This window comes from Clytia hemisphaerica, unplaced genomic scaffold, assembly GCF_902728285.1.
Source record: "Clytia hemisphaerica strain Z4C2 unplaced genomic scaffold, Clytia hemisphaerica genome assembly, whole genome shotgun sequence".
In the NCBI taxonomy this organism is placed as follows: Eukaryota; Metazoa; Cnidaria; class Hydrozoa; order Leptothecata; family Clytiidae; genus Clytia; species Clytia hemisphaerica.
Genome location: NW_027104384.1, coordinates 180931 through 205788, shown reverse-complemented (window position 1 = coordinate 205788; position 24858 = coordinate 180931). Strand labels below are relative to the sequence as shown.

Sequence of the window (24858 nt, the reverse complement as noted above, 5' to 3'; positions counted from 1 at the left end):
AAATAAACATTTTTGTCTCGTCTTACTCCCGTTAAGATGATATCAAATAACACAGAAACTAATTTTCAGACACCTTTAAGAGGCTTGAGAGGGGCAGTCAGTTTGGAAGTTGATGAGTGTCTCAGTCAAAAATAAATCAAATATCGACCTTTTTAGCGAGGGACCCTTGGAGTCTTTTTATCAAAAAATGGTTTATTTACGGCAAAATCTTGTTTGAAAGTATTATATTCTATGTAATAATTCTCATGTAATAATTGATTACTAATTCAAAATCGTTGTTCCATGAAAAGCAGCGAACTTTGAAAAATCATTGACTTTTCTTCGTTGTTGTCTTTGGATGAAGAATGCCGATCTTACAAGAGATAATCCAATCCACAAAAGCTGTCGGAAGGTGTGATCCAATGGCGTACAGTTTACTATCAAGTCCTGTGATGTATCTACGTCTCGGGAACTTTGCCAGCAATGCGTGACGGATTCTCTTGGTAACTTCGCCAATGTTTTGAGTGATTTTGATGGAATTGAAGAACGAGGACACAACTGCAAAAAAGAAAAAAGATAAGTTAAAACGAGAGAAAACTTCTTAAATACTTATATTTGTTCCGTATTGCTTCGAATAAACGCCGCGGGTGGATTTTAGGAGGGCATTTGTTCGAGGGGGCGTTTATTATAACCTTTAGCCATAAGGTCATTTCATCAAAGCGAATGGGAACCTTGTTTTGCGTTTTCGGTTTATTTTATGTAGAAGTGGGTCAAAATTAGTTTGAAAACTGATTGTCTAACTCTTTCTTCATACCTAACAGTTACTTGTTTCAAATAAACATCCTTTTTAGAGGGGATGCGTTTATTCGAAGGGCGCGTTTATTTGTTATTTGAGGTGGGCGTTTATCGAAAATCTTTCCTTTAGGAAGGGGCGTTTATTCGAGGGGGCGTTTATTTGAAGTAATACGGTAACCTGGAGACTTCTGAAGCCATTGCGTTGATAAGTATGAATGTATACTTGTACGTTGTATATTACACCCCTTTCTCGCAGAACCGGTGGGACCTCTCCCACTGGAAAAGTTGGCCAAAATATCGTCCCTAGTAGAACATTAAACTCAAATCCCCAGCCATAAAAAAACATGAGAGTATCAATCTTCATCGAGTTTCAATCCGCTATTTTTACTCCTACAGGCTTAAAAATCCTACCGGGTCTAGTAGAAAGAATGGAGTGTTATATCGAGGTCATTCAACGCTTGTAAAAACTGACTTTCTATCGATTTGTTGGTAAGGTAAGTATAATTGGTGAGACTTAGCCTTGTGATCTAGTCCAAAATGTTCCCACTCTAAATTGTGCACCAAGAAGAAATTAATAAAGAATATGGGGCGAAATTGATAAGATTAGCAGTAACTCTTACAGTTCTTGAATTGCTCTTCCCCAATCTCATCGTGTGTTGCCTGTGGTTGTTGATCCCAAACTTTGCGCCAATCACGATGCATATTTTCTTCATCCAAGATTCCAGTAGCATAGAAAGTAGGTTCGATAATATGTACTGAAACACCCCATGGTTTGACTTCGAGACGTAAGCTATCAGAAAACGCTTCAGCTGCATATTTTGAACCGTAATAAGGGGCAGTGTAGGGTGGCGAGAGTCGTCCTATCAAAATAGAATCACACATGTAAATGATTATTATCGAGAGGGTAACATGAAAGGCTTGTTAGCGAAGAAAAAGCAGATTACAGTTGACGCTATCTAATTCGATTTTCAGATAGATCGGCATTTATGAGAGTTTCTTGTTGACGGTGACTTTCAATATTAAAAGTGCGTCCACTGTAGTTTCAAATAAAAATCTTTATTGAGAATCTGAAGTCATGAAAAGCTATTCTTAATAGAGAAAGGCGAGAAAAGTATGTTATTCATTTTTGGTTGTAATACCATTACCGCAATCCCGCCATCCCGCCATCCCATTATCCAGCCATGAAATCTATTTTTAAAAAGACAAACGTTAGAAGAAAACTATTTGTCAGATCATGGGTTCATTTCTTTGAAAAAAAACCATCCATCTTCGCAATGGATCACAAAAAGATAGATGAAACAGTTTGCAGTTCTATATGTAAAAACAACACACCTCCCATGCTTGTCACATTGACGATACGACCCCGTGACTTTTTCAATAATGGTAGCATGACTTTGGTAACACGAACGGTTCCCCAATAATTCACTTCGAATGTTTTCTTCATCAATTCGATAGATTGCCATTCGATCAATCCATGAATAGCGATACCAGCATTGTTAACTATACCATCCAAAGCTGTAGAAAATATAGGAAAATTCACAGTATAACTAAATCTTGCAGCTTGAGTTACCATCTTTAATTTTCATTTTTGGTGGCTGAATATTAAGGAGATAACATTCTAATTGAAGTTCTATAATTAGAATCGTTTAAAGCTCAGCTGTTCTCATTTTTCAGCACACTAAGCCTCAAATGTTCTTTACCTTGTTCTTATTTATCTACAAGGTGGATTTTACAATTTATGGTACAATGACTATGGTACTTTAGGCGTGCAAACTTTCCCTAGCAGAAACCTTCGCGAGGTCGGAAAATCGCGAAATTTCCAACATTTACTTTCGCGAACTCGACGAAAATATCTTTCGCGAGCATGAATAAACTTTCACGAATCAAGACAAAAATGAAAATTTTCACATGAAAAAATTACTTACAAATTGGATTGAAACTTTTGTCTTTTTGACTTATGAAGCGTTAGCAGGCTAAACGAGTACTTTTCTAGTAACTTTCGCGGATAGCCCTTTCAAGAATTTTCGAAGACTTTTACTTTCGCGATAAAGGGCAAAATTCACGAAAACCGCGAAAGTTTCTGTTTGCGAAAGTTTGTACGCCTAAAGTATACCTTACGTAATTTGCTTAAAACTCGTTCATCCCAGGCTTAGAGCTTTGTTCTTTTATTCAATTTTTAGATATTTTGGAGCCTTATTGTACTAATATTTTTGACCGAAAACTGCAAATTGTAAGGTGTAAAAAAGCAAATGGGCGCCGATATTAGTAATCAGAGGTACCTTTTTGCACCCTTTGTATTTTGGCACCCCCCCCCCAAAAAAAAAAATCGGCCGCTGGGGAGGGACTGTCCCCTCCCACCATGCTACTGCCATTGATATACCCAAATCTTTGATAACCTAGTAAAATACGAGACATACAGTCAGACGGATAGCTATAAGCGGATGTTAAGTATCAATTGATGAAACACTGCCCCTTCCCCCTGCCACCACGCTACTGCCATTGACGAAACACTTAAATAAAAAAGGTCTAAGGGTTAAGTTTAATCATTATTCGCTGGATATCTTCAGGGGTAACCTCACTAAACGAAAATGATTTGTTCGTAGACTGAGATTCGAGGATGCGAAGGACGCTAGGATGATTTTCGAGCGGATTATTTTCAGTGTTCCCAGGAAGACTAGATTCTGAAGTTCTTATGCCAAGATAAGGAGCGATATTTACAAAATAATCATTAAAAGTAATTGACCCTTACTTTGCTTAAAACTCGTTCATCCCACGCTCAGAGCTTTTTTTATTCCATTTTTAGACGTTTTGGAGCCTTCTTGTTCTAATAAAAACTAGGCACAATTTCCTGACATACACTAAATTCTACTCTCTTCAACTCGTGCTCGAGCATGATACCTAAATCCGCTTCAAATTACAGAGAGATTCAAATCGAAATGAAGGAGATCAAGATTTTTTCGCCCCCTATGAAAAGAAAATATCTTTGCAAAATTACGCGAGCGAAGCGAGTACGAAAACTAATTTCTCTCTTTTTGGCCGAAAACTGCCAATTTTAAGGTGTAAAAAAAGAAATGGACGCCAAAATTATCAATCAGAGGTATCTTTTTTTCGCCCATTGTATTTTGGCACCCCCCCAAAAAAAAATCGGCTGTCCCCTGTCCCCTGCCACCATGCTACTGCCCTTGAGATACCCAAATCTTTGATAACATAATAAAACACGAGACATACAGTCAGACGGATAGCTATAAGTGTATGTTAAGTAGCCATCATGACGAAATACTTAAATAAAAAAAAGTCTTATACCTCCATTCTCTTCAATGACCTCCTTTGCTTTCTGAACATCCTCGTCTTTAGTCACGTCCATGATAAAAGCCATCCCTCGAAACCTGGCATTGCTCTCAAGTCGTTTGACACCATCTTGAGTTAAACAACCAGCAAAAACTTTACAATTAGATTCACTTAATTCTAAAGCTGTTTGGAAACCAAAACCTGAATCACAGCCTGTCACCAAAACATTTTTCTTCTCTTCGGTTGAAATCCAATGATCCACAATGAAATTAATCAGGTAATATATAAAAATTAGGATAACAGAAAAACTAATAAATTTGTTTTCACAAGAAAAGTCTAAAGCCTCCATAACGATACAGTTATTCGAGATAAACTCTCATGTCATAGCGTATATATAAGTTAAATACATACATAGACAAATTAAAGTAAATTTTAGTCTCGGATTGCAAAATCTTTCGAAACCTGTACAAACAGATTTGATTGACGTTTGTCAATCTCAAATGTCAAGTATCGCGTGCATTCCTTTCTTTCAAATCTATTCTAAAGATCGTGCATGATACTGCATGAGTGTAGTCTCGCTAAGAAAGTGAATTCTACAGAAATCCAAAACATTCTTTCAAATTTTCAAAAGCAGGCTCAAACAAAAGGCTTTGAAAGGTGTTATTCTTCGATCCCAAAGATTTTTTTCAAAATAGAATAAATGTGGGGACCTAATTGCCGGGCGTGTTGGAAATTCGGAAATTGTACCTCCAAAACCCCTAAAAAAAAGGCTATTTAGAGCGATTTTCGAAAATCTATAACCGGCTGGGGTCGTTTATTCAGTCCTTAACCCTATTCGTAAATTCCCAACCTTTATTTAGCTTCTAAATAAAACTTAATTTTTGACACCTAACAATTTTCAAACCGCAGAATACGAGCGCGAAAAAAAAAGCGCGTGAACTAGGCCTATTTTCGCGCACTTGGCCGCGCGAAAATTAAAGAGTGCGCGAATTAGTAATTGTTCTGAACGTGTAGATATCTCATCTTAGGGCTCTTTTAATAAAATGGGACCTCCAGGCACGACGCAACGGGTACGGCAGGTACGGCGGCCGCCGTACCAGATTTTCACAAAAATACCCGAAGTTTTCCTCTTCGTCGGTAAAATCGCTTAAATTTCCTCATTCGCCGTACCAGATATAAAAAGCTTCCGTCGTGCCTGACTCGGTTCATGTCAAATATACCTCTGGGATGTAAAACTTAGCTGAACTGCACACTTAAAATGACTAAAACTTCCGATTTCATGGGTTTCTTTGCCCTCTTTACCAATAGTCATTACAAAATGTGCAAAAATTGAAGGGTGCGCGAATATCCTTTTTTACAAGTTGCGCGAAAATAAAAGGCGTGCGAAAATTAATGGAATTAAGGTAAGCTTTTTGCACTCAGGAAACTTTTTTTCTAAAGCCTTTGTTAGAATGCAATAGCCATTTAGAAGAACAAAGGGAATATCCGGCCACCTCTAAAAGCCTAATATGAATAGGGTTAAAGTAGGTTAAAGTGAGTCAAAATTGCATGGCTTACAGAGTTTAAATAGCTTGATTACTAGGTATTTGGGTGGAAAGTTTTGCTGACACCGCTACTGTAAAACGTTCTGAATCAAGTAAGGTCATTGATAAATGAACTCGAATATTCTGAGATCTATAAACTCCTCAGAGAATGTATTCCATCTTAAAATAAAAGTAACTCGTAATACCAGAGAACCAACCTTATATGTTAAAAGCCTAATCATGACCATATGTCTGTTTTTGACACTAACTGTTTTGTTTGTTGAAAATATTTACAGAAAACTCTGAGTGATAAAAAATGTACGTTACAAATAAAACTTTTTGGTAAAAAGAAAATGTAAGTCAAGTTTAAATTCCCATTCAGCAATATTTGAGATATTGGATAACCAGAATCGCATTGATAGCCATGGCTTACCAATTATAAAAATCTAAAATAAAATCATTTGTTGCCTTGTAAAAACACTAATCTTTCGAATCTCGCACCAGTGCAAGGTTTAATTTGATAATTTCTCAAATTTGAATCCTTGATTTGAGTGAGGTTAACTTTGATGGTCAGTTTATTATTCGATATAAAACTGCTCAAGGCATTGTGTTGAAGAAAATATGGAATTTCAACAGCTACCGACGACGACATTGATTGTGGATTCACATTTGGTCTTTTGAAGATACCTGAATCAAGTTTACTATCCGTTGTAATGAAAGTCATTTTGTTTTTATCAGTTTCTCCTTTGACGAGTGAAATTGTGATCTTCGCTTTCAAAGGCCATTGTAAAGAAGCATCGTTCCATCCTTCAATGATTCGAAATAAAATGGAAACGTGAGAATCCATTTCTTTGATAAAAACAATCATGAAATGATAACCGGTAGACGAAGAATAAAACATTGCTTTTGATAACATTCGAGGAGGATAGCCAACCTTTGGAATCTCCAACTTCCACAAGAATTCTCCACATCCCAAAGCTTTTGAAGGTGCTTGTTCGGCAGTCTTTGACTTAGTAGTAGATGTTTCTTTAGGTTTAGTAGATTGTTGTGTTTGTTTGGTTAGATTCATGAGAATTTTGTTTGAGGAGAATATTCATTTGTGAGTTTAGGTGACAAATTTGTTGCTCGTGACTTTCAAGCTTTGATTGTTGGCTTTCTATAGTTTTGTTTTGTTCTTCAATTTTTTCCAAAGCCAATTTCAAATGACATAAATCCTTGGTGTGGTCTACCAGTGTATCACGCGTGAACTGTAAGAAAGATGGGGAGATGTTTTTCATCAAAAGTTTGAAAAAACTCTCAAAGCCTGTAAAGGTCCAATTTTCAGACTCTAAATATTGAAATTTTGTCCACCTTTTCGGCCGTTTTCAGATCGAGTGTGGATACAATGAGCATACAATGAATACACATCTAGTAGCTGCAGTTGACGATTCAGCTGATTCAACCTTCTACTTTTCGCTACGCTTATTCTTTAATAAAATTAAAAGTCACCGTCAATAAGAATCTCATAAACAAACGACAAACGATGTTCTACTATTAAATAAAAACCCAATTCCCCTTGAAAATCGAATTAGAGGAACATCAACTGTATCGATGTAGTTCGTTTGGATAGAAAGTGCAACTTTGGCGTTTTAGAAAACGAAACACAATAGGACAAGATAACGAAAAAGATTTATTTTACCTTTTGCTTACAACCAAACTTCTCGTATAGACAAGGGTGTAGAAATTTTGGTGCATTCCTCTGATACATGCTTCTCAAACTAGGCAAAGATTGGAAGACATTAAAGAACCACTTAGCAGTCAGGAAAGTTCTGCGTTAGACTTAGAAAGGAAAGCAAGAGTTCTGATTTTAATTTTCAGATATTATTTAGATTCTCAAATGGAGTTTGTAGACAAAGATCCTCATAAAAATTAATTGACTTTTAACCGTTCAGGCTGAAAGTCCTTCGATCATCCATATTATATTATAAGGAATTGCTATTTAACACTCCTGTCTCACTGCCCAATGGAACTTTTATCGAAATTGCAACGAGGAAAGAAATTCTATTGTTCCCATTTTTCAAAGTCAGCCAGGATGGATTTGAAGTGCAATTTTTTCCTTGAATTCAAATATCAATCTCTTAGTGGGCCTCAAATTTTAAAATTTTCCTACAAGGCTCAAAATTTCCCAGTGGGGCGGGTGGGGTTTGAGCAACATCTAGAACTTAAGTTGTGAGATGACGAATAAAATACAGACCATTTCTCTTGGATTTTCTTCAGAGCAATGTTGACAGGTCACTGGATATCTCAAGCATTCTTGGAAATGGTCCTAAAAATAAGAAGACATGGCGATACTCCCATGGAACCACGTGGCATTATGAACAGTATATTTGAATAACGACTTAATTAAATCAGTTTGCGATTTCCAAAATACCGAATAATTTTGCTAAAATTTCCGACATTCCGTAAAAAATACTTGCAATTCCAATACCGATTTTTTTGGGTATTATTTTTATTTTTGGGTATATATTTTTTCTCGTTTTGACTAATTTTTCATCAAATTTGATTTTTCATGTATGAATTCCGAAAAAGGGGGATAGAAACTTTATAATATCGAAATTCCGAAGCTAAAATTCATGGATTTCCGATACCAAAAAAACTATTTCAGCATTCCGAAATACCGAAGGAATTTTGCCCGATTTCCGAAATTCCGAAGAAAAAAGGGTCGATTTCCGCAATTCCGAAATACCGTACGCCCCCACTTATAACCATTTGTAAAATACAAATCTCCAATAAAAATGTCTGCCAACCAAAATTTCATTATTTATTTTTTAGAATTAAGAATGTCTGTGTTCAAAGAATTAACATTGAAGGAGGTCAGTAAGAAGATGGCAACTAACAAACGAACTATCTAATAAAGAAAACAAGGTTTGGATTTGGGGTTCATTGAAAAAGAACGCGGTTTGTAACGACTGGTCCAACTAAAACAAAAGCTGAATATTTCTAAATTTCATGACTTGGAAATTTGACAACAATTGATTGAGAAGACTTAAGAAGAATGATTGTATTAAATAAATTCAAAAATGGAGATAAATGTAGAAATTGACTCTTTGAAAATTGATTAATTTGACAAGTCAAACTTGGAAAAAATTGGAAATACACCTTTCCCGTAATTCAAATGGCCCGGGAAAATGTGCTCTCCACCGTTGTGTATAAAATTGTTTGGGAGGTAAAAAACGCGTTTTTGCCTGCGAGGGGTTAGGGAAAGTGGGATTTGAGCCTCTAACTTTTGACAGCGACCTTCTTTTAGCAAAATATTTTCAGGGTGGTATAATATCATGAATAGATTGAACATACTAAAATTTGAGCGGATTTTATTCGACAGAACTTAAGAAAAGCTCAAAAAACCAACTTTCCCTAAGGGAACGCAGGCAAAAACGGGTTTGTTTACCTCCAGAGACCAAACAGTGGAGAGCATCAAAATAATGCGCGCGCATTAGTTTTACGAATTACGGGAAAGGTGTATTGTTTAGAAAATGTTGGAACTTGTGGAAAAGATATATCATATCAAAACAAATTAAATCAACAAAGTTTAAACCCCAAGGGGGAGGGGGCACTTAGGCAAAATTGGGTAGGGGGACGCATCGCTGATCAGGGTCTCTTTTTTAGGCTCTGAAGATAGTTGACAGGGTCTTAAGTTTACTAATTTTCAAGATGTGTATCTGACAGGGTTGATTTTTGGTAAATTTTGACAATTTTCAGAGTAGAAATTAGAAAGTGTTTTTCTTCGATTTTACTTTCTGACAGGGTCCAAAATTTACGAAATACTCTGACAGGGTCCATTTTTCAAACTCCAACAGCACGCCCTCTTCGGCCGTCAAGGTCAGGAGATAAAAAAGATAAAAAGATAAAAAAACCAGAAATAAAAAATTAATTTCTTCAAAGTTTGTTTCAGCTAAATGCACGTGTGCTCGAAATTTATGTGTACATGGAGAGAAAATAGGCCATAGAAAATCCTGGTAGATCGAAAAAAGACACTTTCAACATAAACCTACAGTAAAAGATTAATGTCCTGGTATATAATACTTTTGATAAAACGAAAAAACATTTAACAATTACAGTACACCATGTATAAAGCCATATAGTTCATGATATAAATAGCTCGTAGACTTCATTTTGGTTTGCAATTCTTGCCTTTTGGTAGTTGAATTAATCATCTCTCGATACCAACATATCGGAACAAACATTTTGGTAAGCTTTTACTCATGTACTGAACACTTAACCATTTCATACACGCCACACGAGCCAAATGCTTTAATTTCATTCCATTGTATGTTTTAATTGTTTCAATCTTTAGGGTCTGTTCGTCTTCCCCTAAATATTCCATAGTTGCAACTTCGCCCATGTGCCAGTTATAATCAGAAACCGATGCGCTTCCTGTTGAAAAGATTTCTTGCGGCTGTTCGTTTTGATCGAATATTTTATCGCCGGAATAAATATCATAAAGTTTTATACCATGGTCAGAATGATAAAGATCTACGGAGCTGCCCCGGTACTCTCTTTCAAAAAACGCACTTCTTAACCGCCATATCACATTATATAAAAACATCAATTTCAAGATTCAAGTCAGTAATCTGGAAATTCCACAGTGTTGTAGTGGCTTTCTCATTTATACTGAACACTGTCGAACGTGCTAACCGCACTGGCTCAACTTCAGTATCTTTGAAATCATTCGTATGCCCAATTGTAAACTTAATGGCTTAAGAAAAATTATAGCATTTTGGGCTTTAGCCTCGTTTTGGCGAAAAACTCGTCCCCAGGCCCCAAAAATTAAAATTTTGAAAAAATGAAAAAAATACTCCCAGGGATTTGCCCAAGGATCAAGTGCGCAAAATTTCAGCCAAATCGGACCATTTTTGAAGTCTCCAGCCTGCCCCAAAGTTTTAGCCTCGTTTTGGCGAAAAACTCGTCCCCAGGCCCCAAAAATTAAAATTTTGAAAAAATGAAAAAAACACCCCCAGGGATTTGCCCAAGGATCAAGTGCGCAAAATTTCAGCCAAATCGGACCATTTTTGAAGTCTCCAGCCTGCCCCAAAGTTTTAGCCTCGTTTTGGCGAAAAACTCGTCCCAGGCCCCAAAAATTAAAATTTTGAAAAAATGAAAAAAAAAACCCCCAGGGATTTGCCCAAGGATCAAGTGCGCAAAATTTCAGCCAAATCGGACCATTTTTGAAGTCTCCAGCCTGCCCCAAAGTTTTAGCCTCGTTTTGGCGAAAAACTCGTCCCCAGGCCCCAAAAATTAAAATTTTGAAAAAATGAAAAAAAACACCCCCAGGGATTTGCCCAAGGATCAAGTGCGCAAAATTTCAGCCAAATCGGACCATTTTTGAAGTCTCCAGCCTGCCCCAAAGTTTTAGCCTCGTTTTGGCGAAAAACTCGTCCCCAGGCCCCGAAAATTAAAATTTTGAAAAAATGAAAAAAACACCCCCAGGGATTTGCCCAAGGATCAAGTGTGCAAAATTTCAACCCAATCGGACCATTTTTGAAGTCTCCAGCCTGCCCCAAAGTTTTGGTGACAGACACACAGACACACACACAGACACACACACAGACATTCTCAGATTCTAGCTCAACTGAAGTTGAGAACTTGTACTAATTCCCTTCTATTCCAACTCAAAAACAAATTATTCTCGATATGATCAGCAATGCCAGTGTCGTCTAAATCGTACTGAAACAAATGATTTCCTTCGAAGTCGTACGCGATGATCTGCCACTCCTTGTGACGTTGGTAGCTATCTAAAAGGTACAGTATGTCTGCTGAACGGTTGAAATAGACATCTTGGCAATAATTGGATGACGTAGACCAGTCTTTTCAAATGTAAAATTTCTTCTTGGTTATACTTTAACAACTCTATAACGCTATCTCCATCTCGAGCTAATGAAACAATCACTAAAAGAGGCCCATACGTCTTACTGTTCCAATGTATTGTTCTTCTATTGGTGGTCCTAACTTCAAGATTTGAATAAGTGAGCTTGAGAGTATTAACAGTAGATTGACTGTCAACTGTCGATATATACCGATTTTCCCAGGTACTGTTTTAAACAGCCATGATAGATTGTGAGTTCCTTGGTTATACTGAAGGGGACCACCTCATCCTCATTATGAACTAAATCGTTGAAGACAAACCAATTAAGTTGAGAGGGCGTCGTGAGAAATCATATCATGAAGCCAATCTTTCCGAGGTCGAGGAGGAGAATAATTGATTCGAATCTTAATCACTGATGAATTAAGGTGATGATTTTCTTGAGCATTTGTAAGAACAATGGCTCTAAGAAACCTTTCAGTATCAAAATTTAAACGATCTTCTTCGTCTAAATCACGCCTTTCATAAAAAGGAATGACCAAATATTTGCCTGAGTAATCAAATCCACCATTATCTTCTTCAAATGGCACCATTTTTTCATCGTACATTCCTCTGAGATCAAAGGAACAGAGGTCTACGCCAGTTGGTAGGAAAGATTGTCGGAGTGGAACTACAGCCATATTTTAGAAAAAAAGGTTATTCGTTGTGTTTGTGATATTTCTCTCTTCTCTACTTCCAGTACTAACCCAACAAGCACACGATGCTGTTTTAACGTTCAAATAACGTTATATGGACGTTATGAATGTCACATGGACGTTGATATGACGTCGAGTGCCGGCTGGGAAACTTTTTTCTTTTTAAATGGCGATTAAATCATGTTATTTTACATCACATCAAGTTGGTAATCAAACCAAGGTTGTGTTCTTACAACACTCGTTTCTTTTTACCGGCAATTATATCATGTGATTTTACATCACTCGTATTTGTTGACATAATGTACCTCAAAAGAAAGAAAGATTCAGATTTCATGAAAATGTATGTACTCATCCTTGTCGTTATGTTTTCTAACAATCTTGATTAACCGTTTTTTTTTTACAACAACAGTCTTTGAAGTCTTTTTTTGTTTGAAACCTAAAAATGTTCTTCTTTTCACCATTATGTGAGTATTTCTGGCCATTTTCTTAAGAAATCGGGTGTTTTAGAGTCCGGAAAGCCTTAAATTGTTCTTGACTTGTTCTTAACATTTTGGCCATGAAAGCCTTATGTCCTTATATAGCTTGTTCTCTTAAAAAAAGACGTTCTTATAAAAAAAACTTGTAAAAAAGTTAGATTAAAGTTACGGCGCCGACTTGCACAATATACTTTCGAAACTCTGACTGAACTTTGCTTCTTGATGATTTTCAGTTCAGTGAAGTAGACTAGAGGATTTCGCCATCTTGAATTTTTCACTTTCTTTTCAAAAATGATAAGGAAACAACAAAACAATGAATTATATAAATATATATTTATACATAAAAATACCTCCCAAATTTGAAAAGAAATTTGTCTATTGGTCATGGTTTTCTTTTTGTTTTTCTCCAAAAGTGGACTGGATCTAGTGGTCTGGATTTGCTATCACCTCAAGCAAAGCCCAAAAATCGAGTCGGCCGAATTACACCGGGCCACTTATCAGCGCCATCCAGTCTATTGAAAAACTATAAAAACTCCTCTCAGCCTTTCCGTAACTTTTGCTTTTTTTCATAAGAATATACTTTATGAGAATATTCATGATGAGATTGGTCAAAAAATTAAGAATATGCTAAGAATACATTATGGAGTTTGGCAACAAAGCCTAAGAATGCCATTTACAGAGCATTTTTAACTGTAAACTGCCAATGAGTTAAGAATATCCATAATGAAATGAAAAAACACCATTCTTATAAAAAAAGCATGTATTACAGTGTCAACTTTTAGACGGAGAAACACGCTTCTGAAGTCAAAATTAAAAAAAAAACAAACTGAAAGAAGACTCTAAAAATAGGGGTTGTGATCTAGATCTAGCTTTTCGTTGATTTTTTCTCCTTATCATAGCTAAAACATCCAGAATTGTTCCCATTTCTCATCTAAAATATGACTCTAATAAAGTACTAGAATCATAACTGAATTCATTCGTTCTGTTTCATGCCAGAAAAAAAGGAGCTAAAAGGTAATTCCAATTTAGATTTAATACATTATGTGGCCAAAACTCAAGGAAAAATTGGATCCCCTTAAGGATCTGTAACTAAACTGGTCACGAAATGAATACTATGACCACATTTATCTCATTATTTATAAGTTACGATTCCTTACACTTTCTTGAGCAAGTAGATACTGAGTTGTACAGAATGGACAAAGAACAGGACGATACAGACATTCTTCATTTATGTGGGTGTCCATTGTACATCTCAAAATACTTTGTTGACATCCTTCCATCAGTCTGGGGCACGGAATTGACAAGAGTTGACAAGCTTCTAAATGCTCCTGTAAAAATGAAATACGAAATACTTTGTTATTTCTTAGCCCTTATAATTTTGTAGTATTTATTGCGTGGCGTTTTAATTTGTAGTACAAACTTTAGTACTTTTGATAAAACACCCAAAGAATAATTTTCAGTTCACTTTGAAAAACTCCAAGCTGACCCAAATCCTTTTGACCAAAGACAGGCAAACAGACAGGTGAATAAGATATTGTCAGACGTTTTAACTGAAGACATTTTCTCTACAAAAATACTTATCCGATGAGGCTGTTGGGAGTTAAACTGACTTTGACTGTCCACAGAAATAAGCCGTTGAAACACAAAAAAGTACTTCTCAGTTGTAAATGATTATTGAAATTTTGACTGTGATAGACGAAATTCGGCACGAAACACGACACTAAAGACCCTTCTAGATACATATTTTAGAAGTTTATAACAACGGTCAGATAAATGAACATAAACTGAAAAGAAACTTTAAACATCGGCATACCAGGGGGCAATGGACTAATTATTCTGGTTTGCGGTTAATATTTGATTACCTGAAGTTCTCTGAGAGGAGCAGTCCAATTGCATCCTTTCTCTTGATTGGTGCAACATATTACATAGTTCAAGATCTCACGTTCTTTACCTCGATCACGGAAAACCTAAGAGAGAAGAACAGAACTTTATAAATTTTCAATTTCACTATTTCACTGATTTGAAGCTTAATATACTGTGTCTTTTAAAAGGTTAGTACGATTCTTTGTTTTTTTCTGAATGTCTACAGATAAAGATTTTGTCGAAACAAATTGAATTCAATTTTTTATTGTGGGAGTCTTGCGAGTCTGCTGTGGGCAGTTCTTGAAGAGGGGAATTTTCTTTTCTTGAAAACGTCCTTTGAAGCGATCGTTTAGACTACATACATTCTTTTTCTTTTATAAGAACAATTTTATAAGAACAATGAGGCTCGAAATATCAGAACAATTTAAAAACAGTTTCAAGCAATTTAGGGGTCAAAGTAGTAAAAATTGAGTATAAATCTTTAAATACTTCAATTTCACTCTATAAATAAGTACAGGATAAGAACAATTTGAGTCTCAAAAAGCAAAAAAATAACAACAACCGAGCCTTTTTGAAAAATTCACTGGTTCTTGTAAACAAAAAAGAGTGTACGTCACATGGTTTAGAACGGCTAAGTAAAAAAATCATTTTAAAAGCTCACATTGATAATCTTGCGATCTTCTGGACAAACTAAGATACCATTATTGCTAAAAGGGAAAATTTTTTTTACAAAACACTACGAAAATTATGGTTTCCCTTATCCTTAACCCAAATCGCATGTTTATAAATATGGAAAAAGATTTGTAACACACAATATCATATGGAGACGCGAGATAAAGAAAACTAAGTCGGATCTCATAAAAATCTCATCAATGCTTTTTACTGTTTAATGATAAAGTAGAACTAGCAACCCACAAAGAGCAAAATAAAGCAAATACCTTTTCCGTAGTTCTTCCAGACACGTTCTACAAAAACGATGTCCACACTCTTCAGCCTGCATTGGTTCACAAAGTACCATCAAACAAATGGAACATGTGACGTCATCAGGCTCATTCTCAAAGAATTCTACATCGTATCCACCTCTGTCCCTACTTGATGACGTGCTAATGGTGGTAGTATCTTCGTTAGGTGAGGATGCCATTTCTTAATCCATTTCTATTTTTCAGGTATTCAATGTTTTCTATTTGTTTATCTTTGATTTGAATCTGTAAATAAAAAAAAACTAGGGGTATAAGAGAGATAAACACTAATAATCTTTTAAAGAAATGGGATAGAATCGTCGAAACCCGGGGGGGGGGGGGGTACTAGGGCAAAATGGGTTACGGGGATGCTCCGCTGGTCAGGGTACCTTTTTAAACCTCCACGAGTCCCAGGTAGGGTCGCAAAAACACCAAAATAGAAAAATCAGTCCCTCGTAGGGTGCCTTTTTTTGGAAAATTTGGGGAAAAAGTAGAAAATTTGAGAAAATTTTGGAATTTCAGTCCCATTCAGGGTCACTTTTTTCGCAAATTTCGAGTCCCACGTAGGGTCCATTTTACGAACCTCAGCGGAGCACCCCCGTCGGTCGACAAGGGTAGTACCCCCCCCGGGCGTCGAAATTGTTAAAATTTTCAATCAAAAATACCCTGAAAAGGAATAATACGTTGAAGATACGAAGTTAAAGGAATTCCAAAACCTTCTCAACTTTTTCGTTTACCTCAGGCTTACTTTCTTTACATGATAAAGAAATATCAATAAGTTTTGAAAATTCATAGAAAAAGAATTGAAATTTTTTTATTTTCCAAGTGTATTTTCTTTCAGCTTCACCCAAAAAAGGTTTATAACAACAAATTATAATCGAGAAAAAAACAACGAATGTTTGTACAACTCTATAAACACAAGAAAATATATATCTACAAAACACACAACTACGTTGATACATAAAAGTGAAGGATATGAAAAATGATCCACTTTATTAAACCAAGGTTTCTGTTCACTACGATGGCCCGGAGATGTCACTGTTTTGTCACAAAACTTTTTGGTTTCATCACAAAAATTCTTGGTTTCATCACAAAAATTTTAGTTTCATCACAATGTTTTTAGTTTCGTCACATCAAGGATTTATTATACACTGGATATACAAGTACCTGATTTTTGCTGATTTCTCATGTTCTAGCTATGTCCGCAGTAATGATATTATTGTTCACTCTCCTTCCCTCATTAAATGATTTTTCGACACATTTTAATTGCGTTTTATATCAAAAATCACTCATCCAATTCCCAAAAGAGACTTAAAACTTTCCTATGAGATTCAGATTCTTCCACTTAATTGCTAATCATAAGTCGTTATGACGTTTCAAGCTGTGAGAAAGATGCAAAAGACGTGTTGTGTATAAGAAATTGAATGTTGACACCGGAAATTTTCAAACTTTAACCTCAAAAAAACCACCTTGCCACCACGTGCCTCCAAAGAATTTTCATACCACAGTGGAACCAAGACACTCAAGTTTTATGTATGTTAATTTCAGCTGTTTTGGGGACAGTCTTAGAATGATATTTCCAATTGAAAATTTTGTGTCATTATAAGCATTTTGTCTGAATTTCTTGTCTAATGATGTTTTTCTCACATTAGATTTCACAAATGTATCCAGCTCGAAATGCTAGCCTTACTTTCAAATTTTTTTTTCTGTAAATGTACAAAAAGAAAGAGCTAGAGAACTTTTAAAAAATAAGACTGATAAACATTTTCAAAAATCAGACATCTTCGAGCCGCCATGACAGTTGTCCTTTGCGGACAAAGCTAGAACATCCATTGTTTTCTGAAACAATGAAAATACAATGATCGCTCTCCATCGTTTTTTGAGTCGTTTATCCAGTGTATAATAAATCTTTGGTCACATAAAATTTTTAGTTTCATCACAGAATTTCTTAGTTTCGTCACAAAGTTTTTAGTTTTGTCACATGAAACACTTTTCAGTGTTTCATCACGAAACTTTCAGTGTTTCATTATTAATATATTTCTTTAGAAACTAAAAATAAAATTTTCTTTCTTGCTTTTAAATGCAGGCATGAAGGATCCATATTTCAAAAGACGATATTTTTGCCACCAGTGATTAAGGGTGTTGATGAAAACGTGATTAGTATTTTCCCACTGCGATACTCTTCGATACTCATTTCTTAAGATATTGAAAAATATTTCAGGCCTCCTTTTCAAAACGCAGTTACCAAGATAAGTCAAAATCCCATGGTACATGCTTTTGAGCTTTTCGACTCGGTTTACAAATTTATAATTCTCTTAATCTGATGCAAACGAATTTATTCGTTCTCTTAGGTGTAGTAGTGTCCACCACTCTTTTCTTGTTTGAATTGTTTTTTATAGAGTGTTCACAATAAAAAAATTCTCAGAAAGAAAAAAGAGAAAGATTTCATGCAGCTAATTTAGAAAGCCTCCTTGCTATGGACTAATATTCCCTACTTCAATGTCAGAAAATTTTGCGTCTAGAAAATTTTGCGAATGACCCCTTAATTCGCGAAATTAAATAGCGAGAAAAAATCTTTTGGCTGACCAGAGAGATGTGCTGATTCCTGAAAACAGATTCCTATGAGAAACGAGCTTCTCAGTTTTCTTTGTATTTCTTTTTCGCAAAATAATATGAAAACAGGATCTTGCGCCTTATCCAGTTTTCGCCTGATTCTACCGCCACAAGAAAAAAAGTTTTTTTTAGTTTCATAAAAAAATATATTAATAATGAAACACTGAAAAGTCCTGTAAATTTGTGACGAAACACTGAAAATCTGTGATGAAACTAAAAGTTTTTGTGATGAAACTAAAAATTTTTGTGATGAAACTAAAAATTTTTGTGATGAAACTAAAAAATTTTGTGATGAAACTAAGAATTTTTGTGATGAAACCAAGAATTTTTGTGATGAAACCAAAAAGTTTTGTGATGAAACCAAGAATTTTTGTGACAAAACAGTGACATCTCCGGGCCATCGTAGTTCACCAAATACACTTTTTTCTTACAAGATTCAGTAAAAATTTTTCTGAGGCTCGGCTTTTCTTTTTTTTTTTCTACTTTGAGCCCCAAATATTTTTCTCATCCTGTGCTTATTTATAGAGTGTAATTTAGTTATTTTACAGGCGTTATACCCAAACTTTTACAACTTTAACCCCTAAATTACTTGAAATTGAGTAATTTCAGGCCGGCATTGTTCTTATAAAAGAAAAAAGTGTAGGAGCCTTGTCTATCATCGGATTTCAAGAAAGTCTTTTAGAAGTAATAAACACACAACAACAAACAGAAAACACGACCAGGAGAAAAAATATACAGTATCAAAAAATAGGAAATATTTCATATTCTAAAAAAAAGTATGAAAAAACGGTCATAATGGTCAAAATTCAACTTCAAACTTCAAGGTTAAAGTATTCCTGAATAGCACGTCATGAAGTTTGTTCAACGGGATAAAGTTTGTCAGAGCTACATTTGACTCTGACTCGTCTGGTTTCTGAAAGTAACGAGCATTACCAGATGTATCAGTTTTTAATTGCTGCTCATACATCTTATTACCATTCAACAGGACGTACACATTAATTACACCTCTCATGGGTCACGTGACTGAATCGTCAAAGGCTCCTTTTAAAGTTTTGAAGCCTATCGATAGTGATTTACCAACACTTTCCAAAACGCCATTAAAATACAGTGTCACTTCTAACTTTTGTCCTTGTGTGGTATAGAAATATTTTTCTATAAAATTACTGCTATAATAATTGCTTAAAGCTTGATTTCTTTTCTTCATAAATTGATTGATCTTCCATACATGGATATCACTGAGCAAAACGTTGGGATTCGGTTTTTTAACCGTGGTGTTTTGTTTTAGAGTTTGAATCTCCACTTGTAAGCATTTGATCAACCTTTCTTGCTCTTCAACTTTTTTGTTCAACGCAGTGATTTCATTTTCAGAATCTGTGAGCTTTTCGTCTTTCGTTTCGAGCTGTTTGATTCTTTGCATCCAAAAACTCATCTGTTCTCGAGTCACATAGCATTCGTCTGCTTTGTCCTGGAAAATAATTAAGTAGGTTTGGTTCTACTACTGATGTGAATTCTAAAATTCATAGCTAGAGCAAAATTACCTTCGATAACATAACAATAAAGTGCTTAATATGTTTTGGAACCATTCAATAGATTTTGTACCAGGCCACAAAATGAGACGCATGAACAAAACAGAATTTCACACTTACAGAGACCCCATTGAGACCTTTACAGTCAGGGCAATGTTTCTAAAAAAAGAAAGGAAAAAACATTGAAGACTAAGATTAATAAGTGTAGCTTTTGTAGTATTGCCAATGAATAAATCGGAGAAAGTTTAAAAATCATGTCGGAATTTTGGGAGTTTCTAAACATCGACCAGAAATGGCGACCACGACCAGCGACCACGACCGGCGACCAGATAAATTTGGGTTATCGAGTTTTTCCTCTTTCTCCACCGTAGAGTCTTTCTCTTATGATGATTTATTTATCGAATTGAAGAGTAAAGCTCACCCCTGTCTCACCTACAGTGATTATAAAGCCACGTGCAAAACGTGTAGAGCAGCCATTTCAACGCTCTTGGTGGACGCTAATTAGTGGCAAAATTTGTGCTGGTATTTATTTAGGAAGCTTTATATTTGATCATCAGATCATTATTTTGTCAATGTAAGGACAATAGAATAATTGATAAGATTGATATCTCTAAAACTGGCCTTCCCAGCTTTTTCCTACTGACAATTTCTATCTATTCATACTAAAGGCATCTCATTCGGTACAATTAAAATATTTGGTGCAATAAAGTTTACAGGCCTCACAATTAATTGCCCTGTCAATATTTTTGTCAAAAAGTGTCACTTTGTCTAGAAAAGGACTGGTAACGTCAAATGTCACTTTTAGTATTCTCTAGCTAGAGTAATTCTCAGCCACGTGCTCAGTGGTTCATTTGAAAGCCACATCAGGACTCGATTTGGATGTTCTCTACGGCGGAGAGAGCAGGTAAACTCGATAACCCAAATTTATCTGGTCGCCGGTCGTGGTCGCTGGTCGTGGTCGCTGGTCGTGGTCGCCATTTCTGGTCGATGTTTAGAAACTCCCCGGAATTTTCCTTGTTGCCCATTATATGGTCTTGTGTACAGATCAATTGTGAAGTACATGTTTTTTTTAATAAGAACATCCAAAAAGTCTTTGGATGTTCTCAACTTTTTTGGATTTTAAGCCTAAAAATGTTCTCAATATGTTCTTCATTTTCACCATTTTTTGAGCATTTTTGCCGAATTTTCTAAGAAATAGGGTGTTTTAGAGTCCGCAAAGCCTTAAAATGTTCTTAACTTGTTATTAATATTTTAGCCATCGAAGCCTTATGTTCTTCTTGAGTTTGTTCCTTATAAAAAACGTGTAAAATGAGCTTGTGGCAAAACAAAACTTTTAGAAATGAAAACTCATTCCTTCTCATGAATATAAGCCTAAATCAAATTGTCAATATTTTCACGCAAATTGTTTAAGGGTTTAAGATGCAGACGAAAAAACAAAAAACATTGATGACAATTTACCAAAAGTGGATCGGCTCGATAAAGTAGTGAGCACGATTGACATCGAATGCTTCGATAATCACATTGGTAAAGTGCATGTTTTGACACATTCTTCCGAATAATCAGTTTCGTACAGTTTGCATTAGTGCATTTCTTCATCTCAAAATCACATTTCTTCAAGTGAGTCTACAAAAGTAAATGTTATTGCAAGTGAAGTGAGCTCGAAAAAATCTGTAGGTAAAACACAGTCACAAATCTGTGAAAACCTACGTCTATGCAAGACAAACACATCATGTTAGGAAGATCTTTCTTTTCAAGGTCCTCAAGATTGGAAGTAATGGTTCATTTTTAAGTTTGAATAGACACCCAGTGTCCCTAGATTAAAAATCTTTCAGGGAAAACCAATTCATTAAAGGGATAAAAACTATTTTCAAAATAGTAAGCGAGTGCTCTTCTCAGAATTACCTATAACATATATCTGAATATTGAAACGCTTCGCAAACCACAAGTCTTCATTCGCAAATGAGAAGTACGAAAAGGAGACAGAACTTTCTAAGGAAATTTGGAGGTTGAAACGTAAAAACCGACACCCAAAGATTACTTGGAAAACAATCCGTCGTTCTCCGCCCTTCAACCGTGCCTCGGTATATCTGAATATTAAAAATTAATAAGTATCCCTTCAGTGATACCTTAACGGAACTTTTTTTTGGCGGGAACTAATTTTGGCGGGCAGCAAATATCCTAAATTTTTTTAATTTTGGCGGGAACTTTTTTTTGGCGAATAGTGAATTTTTTCAATTTTGGCGGGAACTAATTTTGGCGAATAAAAGTGTAAATCTGTTCTATTTTATATATTTATTTATTGGCCCAGCGCTAGCGATAGGGCCTTTCATTTGCAACTTTCCGTCCTTCCGCTGTCTGTCCGTCCGTTTTGGTAGAAACGGCGCTTAAAACCAGTAACACACTTTTTAATTTTGCCGTTTGGAGAGGGAAAAGGTTGCTAAAGTCGGATACTGGCTATAAAAGATATATTTTCTGATTTCGCGCTCCTTCAAAAACAAATTTCAAAACAAAACAAGATGGCGGTCGAAGCGAGGAGGTCGATTCGTACTTTCTTGAACATTTTCTTTGCTTTAGTGGTCAAGAGACTTTCAAACCAAAGATATTTTGTAATGATTTTTCTTTTTCAACATTCTGCCATATCTTATAGTCTTTGCTCAAGTTTTCATAAAGTTTTATGAGTGAAATTCTACCTTAAATCACTTTTATTTTTAGTTTATTGCTTTCGAAAAGACTTTATTTTTAGGTAATAATGGCTTCTGATATAGAAATAAATAAACTGAAATGCAGCTCATGTGTAAATTTGAATAAGATTGGAACTTTTTCCTTGATGCTACACAAGAAAACAGTCACTTCTGGATCTGTCGCTAACAACGGTCAGTGGCTGGTGGGACGTGGTATGATTTTCAAACTCAACACATGATTATTAAAAGTAAACTGGTTCTGGAATTTGGTAATGGACACTAAAATGGAGCTCATATGTAAATTGTAACAAGATTGGTACTTTTTCCATGAGGCTACGCGTGAAAATGGTTATTTCTGGATCTGTCTCGTTTGACGATTGGTGCGGTGGCTTGATTTTTCAAACTCGACACAGAATTATTTCAAATCTGATTATTGGAATATGTTAGTGGAGACTAAAATGCAGCTCATGTGTAAACTTTAACAAGATTGGGACTTTTGATTCTACACATTAAATAAAATGGTCAATTCTGGATCTGTCGCATTAAACAGTAGTCGATGGCTTGATTTTTCAAACTCGACTCACATACCGTCAACCATCTCTAACTTGGGACGATTGGTCGAAACATGGGACTGTTGCATATCTGGTCTGTATTTTCACTTACTGTAAAATCGAAAGAGAAATCGTGTATTTTTAAATACGCCTTTCCTTAACTCAAATCAAGTTCGGTGAAATGGTGGCCGAATTGCCGTCCCATGTTTTTTCAGATAGTCCCAAGTTGGAGCAGTTGGATGGTAATTATTCAAAGTATATAAACTGATTCTGGAATCTGTTAATCATGGTTGCAAGGCATGAACAGTGAAAATGGTCATTTCTGGATCTTCGCATTAACTGTTAACTCACATTAACCCTTTCAGTCCCAGAGTTTTCACAGCTACTTTCCCAGAGCCGTAAAATGAGTTTTTGAGTGCATTTACTTAATCTTGAATATCTCTGGAATCACTAAACCTAGTTCTCTCAAGTTTTCACCCTTTTTCACTTATAGTATGAGGATCATTTTGATAGAAAAAAATTTGCAAAATGAAGTCATCAGCGTGTCACATGACCAGACAAAAGACAAAAAAAAATTTGAAAACAGCAATTTTTTGCCATTCAATGGTAATTTTTTTTTATGAAAAAATGATTTAAACCCATTCATTCTTCTGATAATTGTTTAGCACAACAGTATCTACTAACTGAAAAAAGAATTGTTTGATTAGCCCTCATAGAAAAATCATAATGATTGATAGAAGTTGTAAAAAATCCCATTTTCGGCCTTACAGATTTTGCTTGCAAAAATTTTTGTAAATACTTTTGTAAACAAAACTTCTTACTCGAACAAGCTTTTTTGACGCGGTCTTTTGCACACGACGCGCTATCTTACCTTCTTTGAAAGCTGTTTAAAAACATCTCTTTATTTCCCGCCAAAACATCACAATTTGAAAAATAAATCAGGGACCGCTATGCAGTCCTCTGGGAAAAAACGACGGGTCCAAAGGGACCGCAGTGCGGTCGCGTGGGACTGAAAGGGTTAACCACATGAATTTTATTAGCTTGGATATGCAGACTGTAAAAACTATTTTACCGTCTAGTTCTTTAAAGATCATTTTTCTTGTTTACGGTCTGGTCCAACTAACATGCCTGCAGGGATATTTCTCCCTGCATATGTGAGTGCACCTAATTCGTTAAAAAGCGCCCACTCACTAAGCAGAATATTCGGTGGATTTTTTTATATTTTTCTATGGGCGCGCATAATTTATGGAAAAAGCCGACCTTGTGAAAAAAGATGAACAAATGAAAATGAAAACACAGGTTCATTTCTAAACAAAATGGAAAGGAGCCTTTTTAAAATGTGGCCTGATGTGGCTGATGTTTTGATGTAGTTTAAGGTAGTTTGAAAGTTTTTTGAGTTTGTAAAAGAGGTTATATGGTGTCTGCCTGGGTTTTGATAGTCTGTCAACAAGGGTTCACTCACAGGCAGTATCAAACAAACTGTACCCGACATTTTTAGTTACACCAGATAAGATTTTTTTTCTGAAATTTTGAGTCTGGATACACAGGCTAGAAATTTTTTTTCCTGTCTTCACTTTGATCCATGTCAACGGGGTCATGCATTTGCTGTTTTGCACGCTCGTTTTCAACACGTTACTTTTCCCTGGGCCTTCACGCCCAACGGGCTTCTTGTTAAAGGATTGAGATTCAAAGCGCGCCGTGGGCCTCTAAGAACCTATCTTTTTACAAACGCTTGTTGTTACAGTTTTCTTTAGGTATAATTTTGTTCTGGGGCTTCCCCTGACTTTAAATTGAATAGTTTTGTCTTTGATTGTCAATCGTTCAATAATTGTGAGGTCTTCTGTTGCTCGATAGGATGAAGGAGGGCCTTTGTATGTCGTGATGGTTTTCAAGACTTTGTTTTTGTCTTCTTCATTTTCGAAAACTACCTTGATTGCTCGATACCTCCCTTCCTCCTCTCTCTCTTCCGTGAATACTCCAATCCTCTGTGTGTTTACAATTTTTATGTCCTTGATACCCAGTTGTAATCCAAGGATTCTGTACTTGATAAATTTCTCGTCGTAGATTTTC

At 35.7% G+C, this 24858-nt stretch overlaps 3 protein-coding genes across 3 annotated transcripts; all 3 read right to left on the bottom strand.

Annotated features, from left to right (window-relative positions):
* Positions 1-209: 209 nt before the first annotated feature.
* LOC136819326 (short-chain dehydrogenase/reductase family 9C member 7-like) lies at positions 210-4461 on the bottom strand. Its single transcript, XM_067075572.1, has 4 exons — positions 4078-4461; positions 2107-2289; positions 1395-1634; positions 210-537 (listed from the first exon to the last, which is right to left on the bottom strand). The coding sequence occupies exons 1-4, from the start codon at positions 4409-4411 to the stop codon at positions 308-310; spliced, it is 987 nt and encodes a 328-aa protein (XP_066931673.1). The 5' UTR covers positions 4412-4461; the 3' UTR covers positions 210-307.
* Positions 4462-5836: 1375 nt separating this feature from the next.
* LOC136819316 (TNF receptor-associated factor 6-like) lies at positions 5837-15682 on the bottom strand. Its single transcript, XM_067075563.1, has 7 exons — positions 15397-15682; positions 15120-15165; positions 14458-14562; positions 13753-13923; positions 7819-7890; positions 7264-7342; positions 5837-6832 (listed from the first exon to the last, which is right to left on the bottom strand). The coding sequence occupies exons 1-6, from the start codon at positions 15597-15599 to the stop codon at positions 7271-7273; spliced, it is 669 nt and encodes a 222-aa protein (XP_066931664.1). The 5' UTR covers positions 15600-15682; the 3' UTR covers positions 5837-6832; positions 7264-7270.
* A 3228-nt stretch (positions 15683-18910) lies between these two features.
* LOC136819329 (TNF receptor-associated factor 2-like) lies at positions 18911-21632 on the bottom strand. The gene is made up of 3 exons (XM_067075576.1): positions 21015-21632; positions 19677-19715; positions 18911-19495 (listed from the first exon to the last, which is right to left on the bottom strand). Exons 1-3 carry the CDS (start codon positions 21150-21152, stop codon positions 19046-19048), a joined length of 627 nt encoding a protein of 208 aa, XP_066931677.1. The 5' UTR covers positions 21153-21632; the 3' UTR covers positions 18911-19045.
* Positions 21633-24858: the final 3226 nt, after the last annotated feature.